At 36.0% G+C, this 23,895-nt stretch overlaps 1 protein-coding gene across 1 annotated transcript; it reads right to left on the reverse strand.

The window, feature by feature from the left end:
* Positions 1–979: 979 nt before the first annotated feature.
* On the reverse strand, positions 980–23,257 carry LOC123542479 (uncharacterized). The gene is made up of 12 exons (XM_053531514.1): positions 23,177–23,257; positions 20,079–20,206; positions 19,383–19,454; positions 17,866–18,028; positions 13,875–13,963; positions 12,781–12,861; positions 7,964–8,060; positions 7,534–7,703; positions 4,744–4,924; positions 3,373–3,485; positions 1,285–1,446; positions 980–1,050 (listed from the first exon to the last, which is right to left on the reverse strand). The coding sequence occupies exons 1-11, from the start codon at positions 23,214–23,216 to the stop codon at positions 1,285–1,287; spliced, it is 1,296 nt and encodes a 431-aa protein (XP_053387489.1). The 5' UTR covers positions 23,217–23,257; the 3' UTR covers positions 980–1,050.
* Positions 23,258–23,895: the final 638 nt, after the last annotated feature.

A 23,895-nucleotide genomic window follows, 5' to 3' on the forward strand; every position in this document is an offset into this window, starting at 1 on the left:
TACATTTTTTGACAATCTTCGTTTTCTGGACATAACTTTGATACTTTATCAGGTTATGACTTGAAACTCAAAATATATTTTTACCATCATCATCTGCATGTGTGATAACAATCCCAATAACTCTAGTTTGTGTTCTTGACAGAATTATGCCCATTGGTGAATCTTCCTTTTAAAGTAGAGGTCTCTTATTTAGACATATATTCATTTTACTGTCAAATCGCCGAATACTGGAGCGCGCTGTCTTACGGACAGCTCTTGTTAAGAATGCATTCATCAACTGATCTTTACCTTAATAAGCATTTACCAATTAGCATTCGGCATATACTGTTTCACGTTTCGCAATTAACAATAATCATTAGTAAAAAAAAACATTTATCATATGGCAATTTTCGTTTGACTGTCAGCATTTGGCATTAAGCATTTACACTAACTATGCCTAATGCTCAATGTCAAATGTCAATGTCAGCATTTACACTAACTATGGTATTGAGCATGTGTCAATTAGCAAGGCGTACCGGCCTTCCATAATTAGTACTGTAGATATATCCGCTCTACATTTTTTCTATCTAAGAGTCAAGATAATGACTTCCAAGTTCAATTTCGTACTTCCAATTGTTCATATCATATTTTAAAAATAAATCCATTATGTTTTGAAAAAGTCCTAGAAGGTTCGGGCTTTTAATTTGATATGTTTTAAGGTAGTGGACACGAAATGAAGTTCGGCAATTTGGCTATTTGGCATTTTTCGGATGCAAAGGTAGCGCAACGTATACATAGCTTCGGCATCCGTAAAGACCGAGGAATGCCAAAATTGCGTGACTGTGACGGATGATTACGTAAATTTGTCGATTGTTTTTACAGGTACATTATCTTAAACGCATAACTTGTATATGGTTACCAAAGTGATGCTTTGGTGAAGACAATATAGTTCGCCTTTGCAACTTTCAAATACCATGTTCATTTGAAAACAAAGGGGAAATATTTTTCTACAGTGATAGTGTTCTTTAATACATCACATGTGTTTACATTTCAATACAGCCGGCCACATACCTGAAAGAACAGGAACAAATAGAAAACAAATGAAATGTCTGTAAAGGGAGACCAATCGAAACAAGAATTTATTGAAATGTTTGCATACAGTTAGAGAACATAAACTTTATTTTTTAAACTGCCTTTAATATGTAATAATAAACAACTCGTCATGTTATTACAAATTCAAAACAGCATGAAGTTTGGCCATCGTTTTTATAATTCTAAACCGAGTAAATTATGTGATGAAAATACCTAAGGTACATGGATATGTGCCATCGCAGAGCCAACGGGGTTATACGCCTTACAGTACCACGTGCCCATATGTTCGGATGGTTGGTAATGTTGCACAAACAATGTTGATTTTAACACTTCGTTATTCACCGCCACACCAGGAGGAATACCATGTACACTAACCTTAAACAGAAACACAGAAAACATGTGTACATAAATAAAAAAATAATGATAATAAATAAAAAAAAAAAACGTATCTGTACGATTATGTTATTTTATTTATAATAATATATATTGTTTGTAATCCGGTCAGATGAAAACTAGATCAATGTGTTACAGAGATCATATACTGGCACGCGAGTAGTCCCCGGACACCCTCCCGTAACGCTCTATTTTCGCGATTCGTCTACATATTTTTGTGCCTAATCACACAGACGCTTCTTTTGGATAAGTTTATCAAGTTCATTTTTTTTCACAGGTAATCATATGAGTATAATAATCGTGGAAATCCTTCGCATGGTTACTTGTTTACATTTTCACCTGCGGGCTTCCGATTTTGTTGTGCAGGCGCAAGGCAGGCCCGTCTGAAGGGTTTTAAAATTAACGCTACATGTCTTTACTTCACGACTACAAGACGATACATACACTTTCAACAAGAACACGTATTTTCTTTGTGACAATAATGCTATATTGCCAAAATATTTCAAAATTTGTTCAATTAGCCAGTTATTATGAAATTAATATCTGTGACTTAAACATAATTATTCTATTTTCTGTTGTCGCAATTTTCCGTGTGGCTGGGACAAACAAAGTTTGACGAAAATTGTCTTTTTCATAATTCCAGCTGATATGGGCAGTAAATATATTCATGAAAAAAAATGGTGTTTGGGCATTACTATCCAACATGTTAAAATTTGACGTTCCACAGATCCCTTTTCGGGCCTCGCTAATTCCCTGCGAACGTGACGTCATTTCACAGGAAAAACCCTAAACTTGTTAACCATAAACAGTCAGCATGCTGATTCTAACTTACAAGAGATACCGTGATTTCCTAGCGACGATCAATGACTAGGTTTTAAGTTTAAAGCATGTTTTGTTCAAACTTTTCCCAGTTTCAGAAAGGTTAACGCGAGTTGTCGAAACACTATTAAATAGACCATAAATTGAAACTTGTCCAAAGAATCAAATGTACAATATTCAAGATAGTGGACCCATAATAACCATCGGCCATTTCCGTTCTTTTACGTAACTATTCGTTACTATCCGAAGAATGCCGAAACGCCATACAATAATACGTAATCACAAGGAAATTACAGATTACCATTACGGGTCTGCTGTCAACCTATTAATGAACTATATTTATTAAGACTGGCATAAAATAAATTAACAAACCCAACAGAAATATATGTTATATACCTATATAATTTCTGTTAAATGATCGGCTTGTATTTCACAATTAAATATGAAAAAAAAAAAAAATGTTGAATTTTACCATCGTGTACAATTAAATATGAACAGGCAGAAAAAATTGTGTATTGTACTTTTCAAATATCGTATTATACAATACGGAAGTTACAGTACGGTATTTGAAAGGTACAATAGAAGTGTGTCAGGTCATGTATATCGATGTAAGCTCTATAAATAGCGCATATCAAAACTTTATTTAGTTTCATTTTAATATCGATAAACATTTTCCATAACAAAACAACAAACAAACCAACTGAGGTGTATAATAAAAGGGTCACAAGGTCTGGGATTTTGTATTCAGATCTCGAGGATTTTGCAAGGTCGGGTCACACTCGGCGTTCTACAGTATATATGCATTTCAAATGTCCCCTTAGGCCCAGTGGTTAAGGTCGCAGACCTCGTTTTACTTTCCTGTCGCCGTTATTAGTCCGAAACCCAGATCACGATATATAATACTACCTTCGTGTACAGAAACTATTTTACCGACACGACAATAGATTAGAACCTAAAATATTCTCCGCTGAATAAACTAAAAAAATCGCTACATCTGCTCAAACTATATAGCCTATACATGCAAATGTCAGAAACTTCATTTTGAATATTATGTTCCTCAGAATAATAATGATTATGGTCCGAACTTACTGTGTCTGGTATGAAATCCCAACTGATATGAGGCACAGGATATCCGGTTACTTGGCATTGCAAAGAAAACGATCGTGTTACTGGCGACTTCACTATGTGCACGGCTGGCTTTTCTGATAAATTTGAAAATAATGATGCGCAACATTAATATACTAAAAGAAATATACAAATGCCTGCATAGACCTTATATGAGGCTGAATTGGCAATATGTTAATATTCCAATACCGTGGGAAAACCCGAAACAGCAACTGGCGTGAAATTTTAACAGAATTGAAACATTCATACATATTTTGCAAGTCAGACAGGATTTTCCTGTGTTTTTGTCGGTACTGGAAAAAACTCTGGATGTCAGATGACTCATGAGCTGTATTTTATGAATGAATGCGTAAATTCATATGCTACTATGGTTAAATAGTACTTAAAGGATAGCAGACATTTCACATTATTTCTCTTTAGTGAAGAATATGGCATGCTGAAGGTTATGATTGAAATATCTGGCTCTCAGGCAACGTTACTATTTTGCAATAACTCGAAAGAGCCTCGTTAGCGCCTAAACAGTAATCCTCAAGCTAGATATTTCCATAGATCTGCATATTCGACCAGTGAACGATTCTTCTGTTTTATTCTGATTAAAGCAAAATGGCCAGAGTAATAGAATAATTGGATTTTTGTTATACCTTTGTATTTTTATGAATGCTATATCTTAATGATATTTGATCTATCAAGAGTGAGTGTTGAACAAAATTTCCTCCGAGTAGCTCATATGCGGTCGTGCTAGTCTTATATAGCAGTAACAATTTAGTGCTAGCTTTGCAAAATGAGTCTTTTTGAAAATATCAAAATCATTTAAATTCAGTTTAGTATTCACTGAAGCTCTAATTAGTCTTTCACAGTTAGAAATGCAAGACGTTTTTTACTTGCGTACTTTGTAGTTTCGTAAAAAGATGTCGATAATAGTGTCTTCGAGGAAATCGGATCACAAACATTTCAATAGCCCATCCGCTTTAATCATTATATTTCTGGAAATGTCTCATATTCTGAACCGTTAGTAACGTAATTTCTAATTATTAATATTTAAAAGGGCTGCTTATTAAAATATTAAAACTGTAGAAAAGAAAATAGCCGTAGTGTTGTCTTATTATGTCAGATTATTTGTAATGAAAGCTTCAAGCAAATTTGAACCACTCCCGAGTCTGATTCTTCTGAAAAACCAGTACTGATGTCATATGAAAGGGTGTTATAGCGACTCAAAGGTGGCCTGAACCCACGACCCCAATTTAAGCAGCCGACACATTTACCACTAGACTACCGCTACTTTGAAAGTAACAGATAAAAAGATTATATCAACGAAATTGTTATAACTAAACTTACCTGAAATTATGCCAAGGGAATGTGATCGTTCAACCGTCTGTCCGTTAATATTAGCAACACATGTGTAGATCCCTTTTTCAGAGGCAGAAAGGTTTGCAATAAGGAGCGTGCTTAACCCAGCAACACTGCCAGGATATGTCGTTACTTGGTGAACTGTGACACCTTTTGGTAACGTCACTATCTAAAATTGCGTAATTTTAAACACAAAATACTATTTTCAGTAACAGTTATCATGTAATATAAAGGTTCTCTCTTGAGCACTCACAATGAAGTTTGAAATTACAATGAAATGACATATCACTAAGTTTTTCGCCATACAGTTACTTCATTCTTCCTCTTAATTGGTGTCATTTCAGGTGCACAGATTAATGCAGGGAACGATTATTATTTGTGCTAGTACTATGTCTAAGCGTGGTGTTTCACCTTCAGGTTGCTGACGGCTAATGATCCTGCCTTTGCGGCCAGTGCAGACCAAGATCAGCCTGCACATATGTATACAAGGCAGTCTTTAAGAAAACCATATCTCCGCCACTGCTATTGATTTTGAAAGGGTTGATGGTACTAGGTGAAACGATTAAACACTCAAATTGTGACCTTGATCTTAATTTGGCAGGGGTGAATTTTGAATTCTGCACATTGTCTTGATAAGGGGAATATTACAGCTAAGTCATGTTAAAATCCTTCATAAGGTTGAGGAGATACAGAGCTGACATAAACTGGAAGGCTCAAACCTTTGACCTTGAGTTGTGATCTTGACCTTGAGCCAACAGGGCTCACTCATAAGTTCTGCATATTGCCTTGTCAAGGTGATCAATTGACCCAAGTTTCATGAAATTTCTTCAAGGGGTTAAGGAGATACAGAGCGAACACAAAATGGAAGGCTCAAACATTAGACCCCTGAGTTGTGACCTTGACCTTGAGCTGACATAGCTGACTTGTAAGTGCTGCACATCGTCCTTATGATGCAATCATTTCCCCAAAGTTTCTTGAAATTCCTTCAAGGGGTTTAGGAGATACCGGTACAGAGCAGACACAAAATGGAAGACTCAAACATTTGACCCAGAGTTGTGACCTTGACCTTGAGCCGACATGGCTGACTTAGAAGTTCTGCATATAACCTTGATAAAGTGATAATTCGTCACAAGTTTTATGAAAATCCTTCAAGGGGTTTACGAGATACAGAGCAGACAAACAATGGAATGCTCAAACCCTTGACATCGACTTGTGGCATTGACCTTAAACCAACATGACTGACTTATAAGTTCGGCACATCATCTTGATAAGGTGATCAAATGACCCAAGTTTCATGAAAATCCTTTGAAGGGTTTAGGAGATACAGAGCGGATACGAAATGGAAGGCTCAAATCTTTGTGATCTTGACCTTCAGCCGCAACGGCTGACACATAAGTTCTGCATATTATCTTGATAAGGTGATTATTTCACCAAAGTTTCGTGATTATCCTTTAAGGGATTTAGGAGGTGTAGAGCGGACACGAAATGAAAGGCCCAATCCTTAACCTTGAGCTCACATGGCTGACTCATAGGTTTTAGACATCGTCTTAATAAGGTGATTATTTGACCCAAGTCTCATGAAAATCCTTTAAGAGGTTTAGGAGATACGGAGCGGACACGAATTATTACGGACGGACAGACGGAATGATGGACGGACGGAAACCATTCCTATAACCCCACCACTCGTGGCGGGGGGTTAAATATAATAGTTAATAGTAAATATCTATATTTGATGTTGATGATTACATCTTTGTTCAAATAAAACAGAAATTCTTAATAGGTTTCTACATGTATTTTTCTTAAATTCTTTACAACATCAACGAACTAACTACTAACACATAACATTCAGAGATGTTTCGATATCCATTTAAGTCTCTAACAATTAAGTGCATTTAATTTCGTATGTGTGTGTTTTTTGTTGTTCTGTTTTGCTTTTTTTGCGAGAAACGTCGCACCGACAAAATTATAGATCATATGACGCTTCTCCAGAATTGTTATTGGTGGAAGACCCCAGGTGTATTATTTCATCACGAGTGGGCACCTGGAAAGAATCACCGACCTTCCGCAAGCCAGCTGGATGGCTTCCTCACGAAGAATTCAAAACCCCGAATGAGGTTCGAACCCACATCGGTGAGGGGCAAGTGATTTGAAGTCAGCGACCTTAACCAATCGGCCAAGGAGGCTCCTCGGCTGATGTCGGTGGTTATAAGATGTTGTTAAGATGTTAGTTGTTATGAGATGTTGTTAAGATGTTAGTTGTTATGAGATGTTGTTAAGATGTTAGTTGTTATGAGATGTTGTATATATGTTAGTTGTTATGAGATGTTGTTAAGATGTTAGTTGTTATGAGATGTTGTTAAGATGTTAGTTGTTATGAGATGTTGTTAAGATGTTAGTTGTTATGAGATGAGATGTTGTTAAGATGTTAGTTGTTATGAGATGTTGTTAAGATGTTAGTTGTTATGAGATGTTGTTAAGATGTTAGTTGTTATGAGATGAGATGTTGTTAAGATGTTAGTTGTTATGAGATGTTGTTAAGATGTTAGTTGTTATGAAATGTTGTTAAGAGTTAAAGTATCATAATACATAAAGAAATGCTTTCTACCTTGTACAGCGGGTAGCTGTGATAGTCGAATAGTTTCTGATAAAAGACATGAGTTGCGAACATTTTCTGATAAAAGACAGGACTTGTGAACATTTCCATAAGAGCGTTTCATACGATATAGTGACGTTGAACCTAAGTTTTTACTTAGCATTGTACATGTATATGGTACCTACACCGTTAAATTTCCATGTATATGACTGCGCCGGTGGTACGGTCACGCACGTGAGTACAATTCTTTTCATGTAATGATCCTTACTTGGACCGTTAATTGCGATACTTGGTGGCGTCCTCGTCGAGACTGTTGCTGTTGTTGTCGACGTCGTAGGTAACTGCCGCGAAGGAGCTTTAAAAATGATCAATTATATTAAATATAACATATTTGAATGGTGCATGGGAACATTGAACATTTACATACTCAAAGACAATATTTTCTGTTAATTAGGTCACGTACTTATTAATCCGAACATTTCATTTTACAAATCTGAGGTCGAATATGAAAGAAAACTTAAACTTTTTGAACTTAATTTGATTTCTTAAATAAACCAGGATATAATGCTCTATTATGTCTTTAATATTGACAGTCTTTAAGTGAAATGTACATACGTGTCCAACCGTTGCATACGTCATAGTTACAGAAATCGGTATGATTACAGCATGCCACACACGATTTAGGATAAACCAACTTCAACGCATTGCATTGCTATGAAATTATAATATGTAAGTACATATACATAATACATCATTCACAGATAACTGTTTAAGTATGACTAATATAACAGGTGTTATTACAATACATCTAACCAGAGTTCTGTTTGTTCTCAGTACATGGCATCACATGCAAAAACAAGTACTTATAGAAATAGCAGTAGAAATAGTAGAAAGTATGATAATGGAAGCATCTGATACAGTTGCAGTAGTAGCTGAGTAAAGCGTTCTCATAGTTGTCGTAGTAGTGCTAGTTGTAGCTGCTGCGGTAGTGATAATTGTGTCAGATGTAATGTTTGCGACACCCGTTGCTGAAGTGATAATGGTTGTGAAATTTGTTTTGACAGTGATTGTGATAGTGTTTGTAATTGTTATAGTATAACTTGAAGTTGCAGCGGTAGTGAAATTGCAGAGGTAATGGTTGAGCTGAACGAAAATGTAGCAGGAGTCACCGTGAGATTATTTTAAATAGTTACAAGGCTGAGTTAGCAGTAGCGACAGAAAAAGCGGCATTGATAGTTAAACTGAATGTTGCTAGTTTTTAAAAGGTTGGTGTTAAGAGCGAAGACAGAAGGTGTGGAATCTATAGCTGATGTAGATGTGGCTAGGTTTCAAAAGTTGTTTTAGAAGTAGCGGCAGATACAACGGTATTGGTAGTTATAGTGGATGCGGCTAGTTTTATAGGTTGTGTTGAAAGTAGCTGGTTGACAGGTCTTGTTGAAAAATTCAACTGCGGCGGCATTGAAGTTATCGTTAGATTGTTGTGATAATGTTTAAAATACGGGGATCAGCAGTGCCAGCTATAGTTGTTGTAGTGAATCCATTGGTGCTGATAGTAGAAGGGCATTAGCGACACTGATAGTCGTTCAGTTAAATGTGTGGATGCTAACAATGGCGGAGCATTTGCGATATCGATAGTTGCTGTTGGGGATGTGTTAGTGTTAACTATTGGCGGAGCTTCAGAGGCATTTATAATTGTTGTAATAGATATGCAGATGTAAACAATAGCAGAGCATCAGCGACACTGATAGTTGTTGTATTTGATGAGTTGATATGTACAATAGTGAAGTACAAGTGGCAGTGGTAGTTGATGTAACAGATGTGTTGAAGTTATCAATAGCATCAGTGGTATTGATAGTTGTTGTAGCGGATGTTTTCCAGTTAATAGAGAAGCATTATTTGTGTTGATAAGTGTTACAGTGTATGTGCTGCATCAGCGACATGGTAGCTGTTGTAGTGGGTGTGTTCATCATCATCGGCATTGATACAGTGCATCCTCTGCAGAGCAACACCCTTTTGGAGATGCAGATATTGGCCTGTGTTGAGAGGTTGTTGCTGTATAGAGGTTAAATTGATAGTAAATTTGAACTATGGGAAATTTTGATGATGCTGTTGGGGAGAGGTTTTTGCTATAGAGAGGGCCGCTCTGGAGAGGTTGCACTGTAATTGTTGTAGTCGGTGTTAACAATAGCGGAATATCAACAGCATTGATAGTTAATGTGTTGATGGTGTATTTAATGGTAATGTGCAGGGTAAAGGGAAGAAGTTGAAGTTTAGAAAGTGGTTGTTATACTAGTAGGAACTAAGGTAGTAGGTAATGACTGTGATATTGGTTTTGATTGTGGTAAATAAACTGACTGTTGCAGTGTCTTTTGCAGTGGTTTAAGAAGTGGTTATGAATGTTGCAGTGGAAGTAGTTCTGCTTGATATAGACTCTAGATAGTGTTTGTAGTGTTTTTGTTGTGGTAGTTGTAGCTGTTGAAATAATGAGCGGTTGTGAGTTTACTGTACTAGGGTCCTGCAAAACGTTCTGTCACTAATGAGCATCCTTAGTTCCCATCCCATGTATATTTTTAAAAAAGCTTCGTGTCACTTGGATGGTGTGTCCAACAGCTAGCGATATTTGTTTAATTCTTGCAAATTGCTGTTCAAATGAACGAGTTATTTCAAATTAAAATACATGCAGTCATATACACTGAGCAAATTACTATGGACGAAAACATTTGTCTTGGTATAGATACAAAGCAGATATTTGAAAAATTGTGAGGTATATATGGACATCAGGCCATTTTAGTGCGCACAGAATTCAGGTTGGTTAAAGTCTTTAAAGCTGGGAAATTATCTGTCTGATACCCTTTCTTGTAGGCCTGAACTCTGTTACCAAGGCAAACATTGCTGCTGTAAAAGCTGTTGTGGAAGAGGATACGCGATTCTCAGTGAAAGATTAGCCAGTTGCACTGGCAAATAAGAAGGCACTGGGCAAATATTTGTGAGTTTGGACTTGAGAAAGGTTTGCGGTAGGTGGGTACCTCATTCGCTTGCAAAGGTTTCTAACTTGATTACAGATGACAAACATGGGTGCGCATGTTTGAGCCACATCAAAGGGCTGATAAGAAGCAATGAAAGCGAAAAGATAAAAAACGTCCCGATATTGCCAAGTTCGAAAAAGTTACTGTACACGATTTTCTTTAGTTCTAGTGGGCCAGTCATTCAAGTGTCTTGTCCATCTGGTCATACAGTCACTGAACAATTCTCCAGGAACTTTGTATTGAAGAAAGTGGAAAACATTCCAATAAGAAACGTCCAAGTAAAGAATGTCCAGGAGTCAAACTTATACACGAGAACGATTTCTCTCACAAGTGCGATGTTGTTAAGTTGTTTTATTTTTAGGGGGTGGGGGGGGGTCTGAAAAGGTGGAAGTTATATACCATATGCCTTATTCACCTGACCTGAATCCCTGTAACGACTGTCTTTATTTCCAAAGCTTGCGGAAAGGCTTCCTTGAAAGAAATATAAGTTAGGCAGAGCCATTCATCAGTGTCTCAAACAGATTCCAAAAGAAGACTATTTATCTCTTTTTTCGATCGGGTAGAAAGATTACAAAAATGTGTTTCCGTAAAAGTGTAATACATTGATTTGTAATTAAAATAAATTTGATAAAAAGTAGCACTTATGAAATCCGAACCCAATGACAGAAATTTTTTCGCAGGACCCATGTAGTAGCTGTATTTGCGGTAGTGATTATCGTACTTTTAGCGGTTGCGGTAATATCTATGGGTTTTGGTAGCTGTCAGGATAGTGGTTGTGGCTGCGTTAGAGTAAGTGGATGTGGAAATGGTAGAGGTTGTTTTCAAAGGTATAAGACAATGTTTTCTGAAAAGAAATATAAGTTACCATGTCTGCGCCATTTATCAATGTCTCAAACAGATACCAAAAGAAGACTATTTATATATGCATTTCGCGATTGGATACAAATGTAAAAAAAAGAAGTGTGTTTCGTTAAAAGGGGAATACTTTGAAGATGTGCAGAGACTGTTTTAGTAGAAGAGATTATCATTGTGGTAGTGGCTGTTGTAGCGGAAGTGGATATGACAGTGATCCCTAATTTGATAGCGATAATGGCAAAGGCTGAGGCTTTGGTAATAGAAGAGTATGTGATTGTGGTATCGGCAGCGGCAGTAATGGTATAGTAGTAGACGGATTAAGAATAAATAGAATTAGAAGGAGAAGTATTAAGAGAAGGAGTAGATGTAGGAGTAGAAGTTGCCGTATTATTAGCTGTTAAATAGGAGTTAAAGAAGGTAGATGAGCACAATTAGAAGTAGGAGTAGGTGTAGAAGAAGAAGTAGGAAAAAATTGAAGGAATATAAGAAGGAAGAAATAGAGGAGTATATGCGGTGGAAAGAATAAATACACGGGCACAAGTAGAATAAGAAGTAGGGGAAGAGTAGTAGCAGTAGAAGAAACAGATTTAGGAGTAGAAGTAAGACAGATGTAGGACAAGAAGAAGTGGTAGTTGTAGGAGTAAAAGTAGAAATAGGCGGAGGAGTAGTATCAGGAGAAAGGTATAGGAGTGGAAGTAGGATTAGAATTTGTAGGAGGAGCAGTAGTAGTAGAAGGGGTAGAGACAAGGAGGAGGATAAAGATTAGATGTAGGAGGAGCAGTAGTAGTAGAAGGGGTAGAGACAAGGAGGAGGATAATGATTAGATGTAAGAGGAGCAGTAGTAGTAGAAGGGGTAGAGACAAGGAGGAGGATAAGGATAAGATGAAGGAGGGGCTGTATTAGTAGAAGGGGTAGATACAAGGTGGAGGATAATGATTAGATGTAAGAGGAGGAGTAGTAGTAGAAGGGGTAGAGACAAGGAGGAAGATAAGGATTAGATGTAGGAGGAGCAGTGTAGTAGAAGGGGTAGAGACAAGGATGAGGGTAAAGATTAGATGTAGGAGGAGCAGTAGTAGTACAAGGGGTAGAGACAAGGAGGAGGATAAGAATTAGATGTAGGAGGAGCAGTAGTAGTAAAAAGGGTAGAGACAAGGATGAGGGTAAAGATTAGATGTAGGAGGAGCAGTAGTAGTACAAGGGGTAGAGACAAGGAGGAAGATAAGGATTAGATGTAGGAGGAGCAGTAGTAGTAGAAGGGGTAGAGACAAGGAGGAGGATAAAGATTAGATGTAGGAGGAGGAGGACTATTATCAAAAAAGTATTGGTAAAAGTATGAAGAGAAGTAGGAGGATTGGAAGTTGGAGAAGTAGTATGAGATGTAGATGTAGGTGTAACAAATAGTATCACAAAATCATCAATAATTATGTTACGTTTTTACGATTTACATTCAGTTAACTAATTAAAACAAAATGCAAGATAAGTGATTATAAATGACTTTCCGACAGACAAAAGAACAGGTATTGGTCTGGAATACGTTTAATAGGTACATACCATCGCTCCCATGCAGCCCAAATCATAACGACTTTCGAAAGAGGCAATATTTTGGGAGCTTCCTTTATGGACGTAACAAAACTAGAATAATACGAAATTAAATTAAGTCTTAAATAATCACAGAATTCAACATTCATCAGCCAGTATTAGTTTTTTGTAATGAATTTTCACCATGCACGTGCTGTACAAGTTAACATCAAATGCCACAAGAACCTCACCAACTTCTTGTTAAGCAAACAACATAACAATCTCGCAGCATAAAATTAAGTCATCAATTTTGATATATCTTTCTGATTTTTTTCTCTTTTTTTTCAAGAGTTACAATTAACTACTTGGTTCTGCGCATAAATGCATTAAAATATGGTATGTCGACATACTTCATTAATACATTATCTGGCAGATCGTGCACTTTTTAGTACAGATATATCCTACAATACACTATATAACTGCCGAATATATAACACGGACCATTAAATTAATGTGTATATATTCTTAAGCCAAAACAAATGTAAAAAAAAACAAAAACATGGCATGTTAGAAGAACGTTTTGACTGTCTGCTGTAGGTATCGAATGGGAATGCGAATTACACCCTTTTGCAAGACTGATATATGTATATTTAATATTTATAAGTTCCGTTTGATATTTGCATGCTTTTGCGCGCATTCTTCAATTACATTTGATATTTACCATAGGTGTCATTGATATTTACCTAATTTTAGACACAGTCTACACTTACATTTGACATTTACCTAGATTTAGGCACAGTCTACACTTACATTTGACATTTACCTAGATTAAGGCACAGTCTACACATACATTTGACATTTACCTAGATTTAGACATATTTGACATTTACCTAGATTTAGGCACATTCTACACTTACATTAGACATATTCCTAGATTGAGACACATTTGACAGTTACCTTGATTTAGGCACATTCTACACTTACATTTGACAGCTACATAAATTTAGGTACATTCTGCACTTACAGTTGATATTTACTGGTTCATTACCCAGTTTTAAGCGCAATCTAATTATACTTGATTTTTACCTTGTCTTACGAGTTTTTTTACAATTATATTTGACATTTACCTCGTCTCGGGCGCACTCCATGATCTGATCACAATCATCCGTTTTCGTAACGTCTCTGCATGAAAGGCATCGCCGTGTAGTTGTCGTGACTAACGAAGTTTAACAAGTTTATGATGTATATAAAAGCTTCAAAATGTGAAAATGTTCAAATATTCGTTTGTAAAATATTTAGAAAGCGAACATTACTGAAAAGAACATTTTATAAAGACATTTTGTCCGAAATGTTAAACAATCCCGTCTTAAGAATGCAAAAGTATGGTGTTCTGTTAGAGCCATTAGATCCTCCTTTTTTACTGGTCGTGGTTAAAATATGAGATCACTTAATTGAATCATTAAAATTATTTCACAGTTTTGCTTTTTTCGTATGTGATCAGTATCAGAATGGAGGCGATGGTCCTAAATGAGAACCGTATTAAGAGATTCTAGTATAACTCATGTATGTCAAATATAAATTGAGATTTTCATATATTTACTGAAAAATTTATTGAAAAGCAAAATTTTTTATTATTGGTTACATAATGTATCAAATATCAGTATGTTTTAGAATGTTTATTGCTCGTGTGTTAAGATTTACGTATGGTATGCCAAATAGTAATTTCGAAATAATATAACGTTTTTATAAAAAGCATTTCGTAACAACGAAACAACATCACGTTTTTACTAAATAGTATTACGTTTTTATGAAATACATTTCGAAAAAGAAACGAAATAATATTACGTTTTTACGAAATAATATTTCATTTTACGGAAGCTTATTAGGGCCTCCACTTATCTAAAAGTTTCGCGTCAAGTCAACTTGTGTCTTTTCGTTTTGAACAAAAACATCTGATGGAGGCGTGATAATTAATACGTTATACGTAAATGTTTTTAATCATTACGCATACTTTTTTATCGAATTGCGTGAAATATTTGTCAATGCGATTAACTTCTTCACGTCTAACTAGATCTTTCAGCGAAGTCGTCAAGAAACATAACAAGAAGATAAATGTATTTGGTATTTCAACATAATTTACTCGACTTGTTACATCCTTTTCTCGAGAACGTTTACCTTAAGGCGATATAATTATGCATGTCACGTGATATTTAAACACGTCAGGTTCAAAATTGCCTATATTGGTTTTGTCTGCACAGTGATGGTTTCATTATGTCTACCCATGAATTATTCTAGGGAGACATATTGTTTTTCCCCCGAGTTGTCTGTCTGTCCGTCTGTCTGTCCCGACGTGCCCACATGTAAATGGGGTTAGCGTTTCTGTTGAATTTGACATTCTGAGATTGTTGTCATTCTGGGGTTAAGTTGGTATCGTGGGGTTAAAAAATAATATTGTGGGGTTAAAAGGATCAAAGGAAGATAATAGGTAATATAAGGGATTACCCCACAAATCCTGTAAGTTCGTCCGTCTGTCCTTCACAAAAAGGATTTTCAAATTACTTGGCACAAATAGTCACTGTAACAAATCATGGAGGCTGGGGGAGACATGTGTTTTTGTTATAAAAACCCTTCTTGTTTGTGAGTTGATTTTAACTAAACTTGCACGTAACTTTTACCACAAAAGATCTTGGTTCCTTTCTTGAACCAGGCATATCCCATGACTGACTCCAGAGTTATATCCCCTAAAAGGGCAAAATTTGTCTAATTTGTGGTCTTGTCTGCACAGAATTATTGTTTCATTTATGATTTTATTTTTTAGCTATATTTCAATATGAACATGTGAAATTCCATAATAATACAACAACACTTCCCCCTCTTCCACCCCACTCCCACATCACAACCACCTCCCCACACTGAGGTGACCCCCACCCCACCCACCCCATTAAAAAAATCTATTCTTCAACTATATTTTCAATATAAACATGTGAAAATGTGAAATTTCAAAACAACAGTTCCCCGCATTCCGACACCCTGCACCCACCCCCAACCCCACTACCACCCCCACCAGGGTGACATCCCTCCCCCAGTTATTTTTTTTTTATTTTCCAGCTCTATTTCAGTATGAACATGTGAAATTTCAAAAGAGCACTTCCACACGCCCCCCCCCCCTCCCCACCTCCCTCCCATTCAGTTATATATGATTGTCCTTTTTAGCTCGACTAAATATATCAAACACTATCAAAGTTTTGATACTAGCTAGATCAATGTAATTTTATATGTGAATAGATGGCAATATTGAAATTATGCACAACACTTTGTTAAAATTCATGTTGTTATGGCAACAGAAATAGTCAAAATATAGTTTTCCCATATGGATCCTTTGATAACAAAAACTTATAGTGGCTAGATTAATGTAATTTGGTATGTGAATACATGGAAATATGGAGATTACTATAGGTTTACCCTCCATCTGTCTGTCTGTCCATCCGTCCGTGAGTCAGTTCTTCCGCATCTCCTCTGAAACTACTGAATGAATTTTGATGAAACTTTGCCACAACGATCTCCCAGTGCCTTAGTTGGCCCTAACTGAGAATGAGTTCACTAGGTCAAATGTCATGATCACGGTGACCTTCAACTTAAATTTTTCTCACAATATTTTTCTCGAAAATCACGATGTATATTTTTTTCAATTAAATATTTGTCGAAACTAGAAAAACATCGAGCATATTGAGAAAAGTTAAGTCGAAAAGTGAAAAACATCGAGCATATCGAGAAAAGTTAAGTTGAAAAGAGAAAAACATAGAGCATATCGAGAAAGGTTAAGTTGCATTACCTCTATACTTTTAATCTTTGTCAATAAATTTTATTGACATGTGTAAAACATCTTATCTAGGCGAGTAAAGACAAGTCGACTTAGCACAAAACATCTCACCAACTGTAGGCCCTAATAAGCTTCCGTATTCATTTATATAAGATAGTGTTACGCGTTTTACAAAATACTATAATTAGGTTTTTTTACGAAATAATATTACGTTTAAACGAAATAATTTCGTTTTAACAAATTAGAATTATTTTTTTTCAAAATACTTTAACATTTTTACGAAACATACTTCATAATAACGAAATACTTTTACGGTTTTTATGAAATGATAAAAGATATAACGGATGAAATAAATTGTATCTCGTGTCACATTAGGGGCACCATAATATTGAATTTAGTTCATAGCATTGTTAACTAGAGCTATCATTAAAGGTGATGAATGTACCCCCCCCCCCCCCCCCCCCCCCCCCCCCCCCCCAACACCCACCACACACCGCATGCACTGACAAAGTACATTGCAATTAGATGCATACAAGATTGCATAATTATGTGGACTGTATGTATATAAACTGTATGTATACAATATAGTAACAAAAAAAACAAAGTCCCATACCTATGCAGAATATTTATCTAAAAGAATGTAACATGCACCATGCACAACTAGGGTTAGTACTGATCACTTGTGTGAAGTTTCGTTAAATTGTGTGCAAGTGTTCGGAAGATTAGGTGCGCACAAGATCGCTTATGCAGACTGTATGTACTAGTATGTTAACAAGAAACAAAGTTTCATAACTCTGCAATTTTTGTTGTTGAAAGAACCTAACATGCCCCATGCATAAAATTAATACTGTTGTTACTGATCACTTGTATGACGTTTCATTAAATTGTGTCATGGGGATGAGGAGAGATGGTGCGCACAAGGTTGTGTCTATGTATATAGTATAGTAACAAAAACAAAGTCCCGTAACTCTGCAAATTTGTTTTCCTGAAAGAACCTAACATGCCCCATGCACAACTACTGTTGTTACTGATCACTTGTGTGGAGTTTCATTAAATTGCGTCAAGGGGATGAGGAGAGATGGTGCGCACAAGATTGTGTCTACGGACAGACAGACGGACAGACAGACAACATGAAACCAGTACACACACCCCTTACAACTTTGTTGTCGGGGGTACAATAAACATAAACTTGTTAATTTTATATTTACATAACATATATGTAGCATTTTTTGTTTTAAAGTATGAAATTTTGGTCTAACATACATTTAAGAAATATATATAGAGAGAGAGTACTCTACCTGTTCCACAAATATTAAAATTGCATGCGTCTGTGTTATTGCAACACTCGAAACATGTTGTTTGTACGTTACGTTTTTGGTCCGGATTCCCATCGCTTAACTCCGGGTATGCAGGATTCCCTTCTCTCTTACCGAGTGCACTTTGTGAATGTTGGCTGCAAGCCTGATAAAACAATTTGTAATATTTTGATTTTGTATTGTTGTTGTTTAAATAAATCTGAAACAGACCAGGTCGTATGACACAACGGACATAATTTTCACAGTCGTGTTTAGAAGACAGAAGATAGTTTAAAGATGTCTTCGAGAAAGGTATTGATATTATTTCTTTCTTTTGCGTTTCCTTCTTTATTTTATCAAAATCATGTAAAGCATCTTTAACTTCTCCATCAACAAATCATTTTCGATTGTATTTGAGAAAACAAAACATTTCATAACAAGGGACAATTTTATAATTGTTTGATTTTTTTTTACCGTTTTAAAATTTAATATCCTTTTTAATATAATCTCAAAAGTAGATCCCTCGGAAGCCCCGAGAACAATCCAAACAGTGAAAATTGCAGACTCAGAGTCTGTTCATGAGCAGTAATGGAAAATGCAACACTGCCCACGCCCCCAAGCACCGGCTTAAGAAGTATTCAATCTTCAAATCTAAATGAGTTGAAATCAATGATCTCGAAGGACCAGAAAATATAACAACACTGAGATGAAGTCGGGACGACTTTTTACGGCTGCCAGCACTTAACACCCGCTACAAACTACAAATGAAAACTTCCGAGAAAACTATGTACAGATATTGAATATTCTACTTTTGTGTCTACATTTGTAAACTTAAGCTTTATTGAGGCACTACAGCTTCTTATTTAAAAAATGTATTCGTCAAAAAATAATAAGCATGTGTTCCTTAAAGCATTTTTTAGTAAAAATAAAGAGTCCATTGAGGACGATTGAAATAAAACTTAAACAGTTTTGTCAAACTTCAGTTGGAAATTTTTAACCTGTGTTCACCAGATTTAACATTATATTTAACTCAATGTACTTCCCTCACTGAACAATCGGCAGTTTCAGAGATATCACGTATTCTGGTAGAATTGAAACTTCGGAATATTTCGGCTGTTATCCCAGTATAACCAGATAATGCAGAAACCGCATTCGGAAAACACGTAAATGAACGAAATTTGCCGATTGTCTAAGCACTATCCTCTTAATGCTGAGCGCCAAGCGAGGAAGCTTCTAGTACAATTTTTCACGTCTTTTGCATGAAACGGCAGGGGATCGAAACCAATACCTCTCTCACTCGAAGCGGGCGCTGTAACACTAGGCTACCAAGGATGTATAGTCAAAAGAAGGTTATAATGAAAAAAGGAAAGAAATGCACGTGAACTATCTAAATTGATTGGAAATTTCAGAGTCACTTTATACCAAGAAACATCTTTGAATCGTAAAAATTGTTTGGTATTATAATGACTGTTTCAAAGTAAAACATCCAGAAGAACAATGGAAATCAAAGATATAGTTACAAATTGGTCTTCGCATCCTAAATTGTACATAGGGGTTTTGGTGCCGTCAATAACACGGTTCGTGTAACATGTCTGAAAAAGAAAATTCATCATTATACATCTTTTGGTAATGTGAAGATTGACGGCAATGTTCTTTTCAAATGAAGATAAATTATCAATTGGATAAGTCATTATTTGAAGACTACATAAAATATAATTGAACACGTCGTATGTAAGTAAGTAATCATATATATTAAGTCAAGTTGAATATTTTATTGAGGATTTTCTAAAAAGATAAAACATTTTATCTAATATCTTTAAGGAATGTCATATTTAAGATAATAAAATAAGCAATCTCCATTAGGTCTCTGTCCCTTTTTTAGACCTTTGGATGGGTAATGAATAATATCCCTCCTCCTCTTTAACATAAGCACACCCTACAACGAGAGGCGCTGGGGACAAGTTAAAAGGCAATTGCAACTTCACTTATTTTATCAATCTTGTTTCATAAAGTAATTTTTTGTTTGAATACTTTGATTGCATTTTCGAATTTATTTATACATAGATCGTCAAAAACACGAGTCATGTATATGCAGCTACCAAATTCATGCTCCTCTTCTATCAGGTGGTTAATGGTGTATATGTTCACGTTAGTTCTTTCGCCGCTATTCTAGCTTGAAAGTTGCCACGTGAATTAATCTCAAGCAAATCAAATACCTGATGTGCACCGCATGTGACAAGTCTGCGACAATCACGTTTGTCAGGTACATTCTGGCAACTGTAACATTGAAGGGCTGAGGTTGTTGACAAATACAACAACAAAATCACAATTCTGACTGTTGTCACTGAAACAAAAACAGTTATGCAAGAATAATGCATGTTGTTTATTTTTTTTTTTTTTTTGTTTGTTTGTTTGTTTGTTTGTTTGTTTTGGTTATTTTTGTTCCTGTAATGATGTCTTAAGAAACTCGATTTGTTACAAATACAAACCTACGTTTGCTCTGTTCTAGCTTATATCCCAGTCACACATATGGCGCGTATAGCTACGTCTAGCCACGGATAGAAACGTAGTATTCCGTATCGATCCGTACCTGAGCCGTACCTAAAAGTAGTAATCCGTAACAATCCGTACGGCTCAGGTACGGATACTACGTATCTATCCGTAGCTATCCGCGCCGTATGTGTGACTGGGGTATTAGACCGTGAAACTTGAAAAGAAAGTTATGTCATGTCTAATAATACGAAAGTTTAACCTGTAACGGCATATGATTTTGCCTTTGCGACCTGTGCAGGCTGATCATGGTCTGTTTACTGGTCTCTATTCAGTCAGTAAACGTTCACTGAACACCCCTTCCAATAATAAATGGTACTGCCAAAAGTGGATGATATACCAGTCAGTTGTAGAAATTTAGCAGAGTTTTACCCCAGTCACACATACGGCACGGATAGCTACGTCTAGCCTCGGATAGAAACGTAGCAATCCGTATCGATCCGTACTTGAGCCGTACCTTAAAGTAGTAATACGTATCAATTTGTACCAGTCCATACAGCTCAGGTACGGATCGATACGGATTACCACGTTTCTATCCGTAGCTAGACGTAGCTATCCGCGCCGTATGTGTGACTGGGGTATAAGGGTTAAATACATTTGAGTCATGCTACTAACGGTGTATATGTAAAATATATGTTATAAAGCATCTGACCTTGTTGACACAGGTACGCTCTCCTGTGAAATCACCCATATGGATAGTTGTATGTTAGAACTCCAGATAGTATGTTTCTTCTAGTTACATATATAGATAAGGAGATATTGACGCGTTTATTTGAACACAAATACAATTTCTCTCAATGTCCTATAAAGAATTTAGTATTCAGTGAAAAATAATTCAGTACATTTGAACTGGTAAAGGAAGTTAGTAGACTGAAAAAGAAGAAGAATGCTTATTTGTACTAAAACACTCGAAAGGGTCAATGACATAACATAAATAAAGCCTAGACATGAATAACATTATTTAAGATCGCAAGATAGCATGAGTATTTGAGCACGATCGCATGATAGTATATGTATTTGAGCAAGATCGCAAGATAGCACGAGTATTTGAGCAAGATCGCATGTGTATTTGAGCAAGATCGCATGCACCATGAGCATTTGTGCAAGATCGAAAGATAAGCATGAGTATTTGAGCAAGATCGCATTATAGCATGAGTACTTGGGCAAGATCGCATGATAGCGTGAGTATTTGAGCAAGATCGCAAGATAGCATGTGTATCTGAGCAAGGTCGCAAAATAGCATGTGTATGTGAACAAGATCGCATGATAGCATGAGTATTTGAGCAAGATCGCAAGATAGCATGTGTATTTGAGCAAGATCGCAAAATAGCATGAATATTTGAGCAAGATCGAAAGATAGCATGTGTATTTGAGCAAGTTCGCAAGATAACATGTGTATTTGAACAAGATCGCATGATAGCATGAGTACTTGACAAGATTGCATGATAGCATGAGTACTTGAGCAAGATCGCATGATAGCATGTGTATTTGAGCAAGATCGCAAAATAGCATTAGTATTTGAGCATATTCGCAAGATAGCATGTGTATTTGAACAAGATCGCATAATAGCATGTGTATTTGAGCAAGTTACGATGTAGTAGCAGGCAACATGCAAAGAGATTAAAACATAAATGAGGCGCACTTCAACTTCTCGCCAGTAAGACGCAGAGTTGTAATGCTGAACAGTACAATAAAAATCTTTTTTTATTCCCAATTTACGTTGGTGAAAACTCCCTAATATATTTTAAGTAACCTTAGAGGAGTAATTTGCTCTTTAATACAGATAAATATCGATACTCCAGTGATGCATGTTCCATAATGTATGGGAGCTAGACTTTTATATCCCCTCGAGAAGCCAAACATTCCTTTCATTATAAAGTATCATTTTAAATGATATTTTTCTTATAGCCTGAAATAATTCAGTTTTAATACATAGAGAGACATACAATGCAGATTTAGAAAAAAAAACAAAAAGACATTGAACATGATGACAGTCAGATGAAATAAATAAGACTATACATATATAAATCCTGTAAGGAACTTGTGCAAAATCCTCTGAAAATCGGACTTTTGACATGGTCCGGACAGGGTCCGGTTTTCGGAGTTTCTACTGTAGAAATAAAACAAAATCTAATGTAAGTTTTATCTGTGTGTTTTTTTTTTCTTGGTTGTATTTTCATTGCTTTTAATTTTTGTAAAAAGTTATCTCACATTTGTATTAATATTTACCTTTAGCCTACTGGCGGCAAGTGATTTTGCCTTTGCGACCAGTGCAGACCAAGAGCAGGCTGATCATGGTCTACATTGTTCGCTATTCAGTCAGCAGATTTTCAGTGAACACCCCTTCTAATTATAAATTGTATTGCACAAACCGAATGATGGACCGGTCCATTTTAAAAATATAGCAGGCTTAGGGTAGAAATGTTTGACCGTATGGCTAAAGTATCTATATTTCCATTAGAGTATCGACGCAAAACATTTTTATTAATTATTAAAACTGCTTGCTAACTGTAATTATCCTGAATTAGAATAAGAAATCGTCTAGTATGGTTCTGGGGCGACTTCAGTATGTAAAGAATCGGAACCACTGTCATATCCTTGCATGATTTCAGAAGGGTACGAGTTTGGATTTCAAACCTAATATTTTTACTTCCATGTGAAATAGACGTGAATCCAAACTTTTAGTCCTATTTGGTGCCGTATACCCTTACGGCGTTGGTGCGCTGTAAATACCATACGAACCAAATCAACAAAATTTTCTTACCGTTAATCATGTTAAAGTGCTGTTCACGATTCCGTTGCATCTTCGAAGTGTAATCTTTGTGAGTTTTGTCTTATCAAATGGGTCACGTCCCATAGCTCTGCTAAATTATAGTAAATATATAGATACATTCTAAAATAGCGGCCAATGGTACGATATTTTTGTTTGGGGTTGAGAAGTTAAGGGTTTGTGTTTAAGGATATGTTCCTTTTAATATTCGAGAATATTTTGAAATCGCGAGTGACATTATTCGCGAATATTTTGAAATCGCGAGTGACATTATTCGCAAATATTTTTTGATCGCGAGTGATATAATTCGCGAATATTTTGAACTCGAAATCGCAAGAAATCTTATTCGTGAAAATTTTTAAAGTGCTAATGACATTATTAGTGATTTTTTTGAAATCGCGAGTGACATCATTCGCGAATATTTTGAAATTGCGAGTGACATTATTCGCGAATATTTTGAAATCGCGAGAGACATTATTTGCGAATATTTTGAAATTGCAAGTAACATTATTCGCGAAAATTTTGAAATCGCGAGAGACATTTTTCGCGAATATTTTGAAATCGTGAGTGACCTTATTTATGAATATTTTGAAATTGCGAGATACATTCTAGCATAAAACCTTTGTTTTTTGCCGATTTCGACCATGCACAAACAGGGGAAAAAACGTGTACAAACAAGGAGATTCTCGTGAGCACGAGCTGTTGGTGAACGT

This window comes from Mercenaria mercenaria, chromosome 19 (assembly GCF_021730395.1).
Source record: "Mercenaria mercenaria strain notata chromosome 19, MADL_Memer_1, whole genome shotgun sequence".
NCBI lineage: Eukaryota > Metazoa > Mollusca > Bivalvia > Venerida > Veneridae > Mercenaria > Mercenaria mercenaria.

What these genes read in the sequence shown, in the direction of transcription:
- LOC123542479 (XM_053531514.1), bottom strand. Translation starts at nt 23,216, where the DNA reads ATGCAACGGAATCGTGAACAGCACTTTAACATGATTAACG. An exon ending in TCACATGCGGTGCACATCAG is followed by an intron (nt 19,455 to 20,078) that starts GTATTTGATTTG and finishes TTTCTTTTTCAG; the next exon opens with ACATGTTACACGAACCGTGT. An exon ending in ATACATGGAAATTTAACGGT is followed by an intron (nt 4,925 to 7,533) that starts GTAGGTACCATA and finishes ACGCAATTTTAG; the next exon opens with ATAGTGACGTTACCAAAAGG.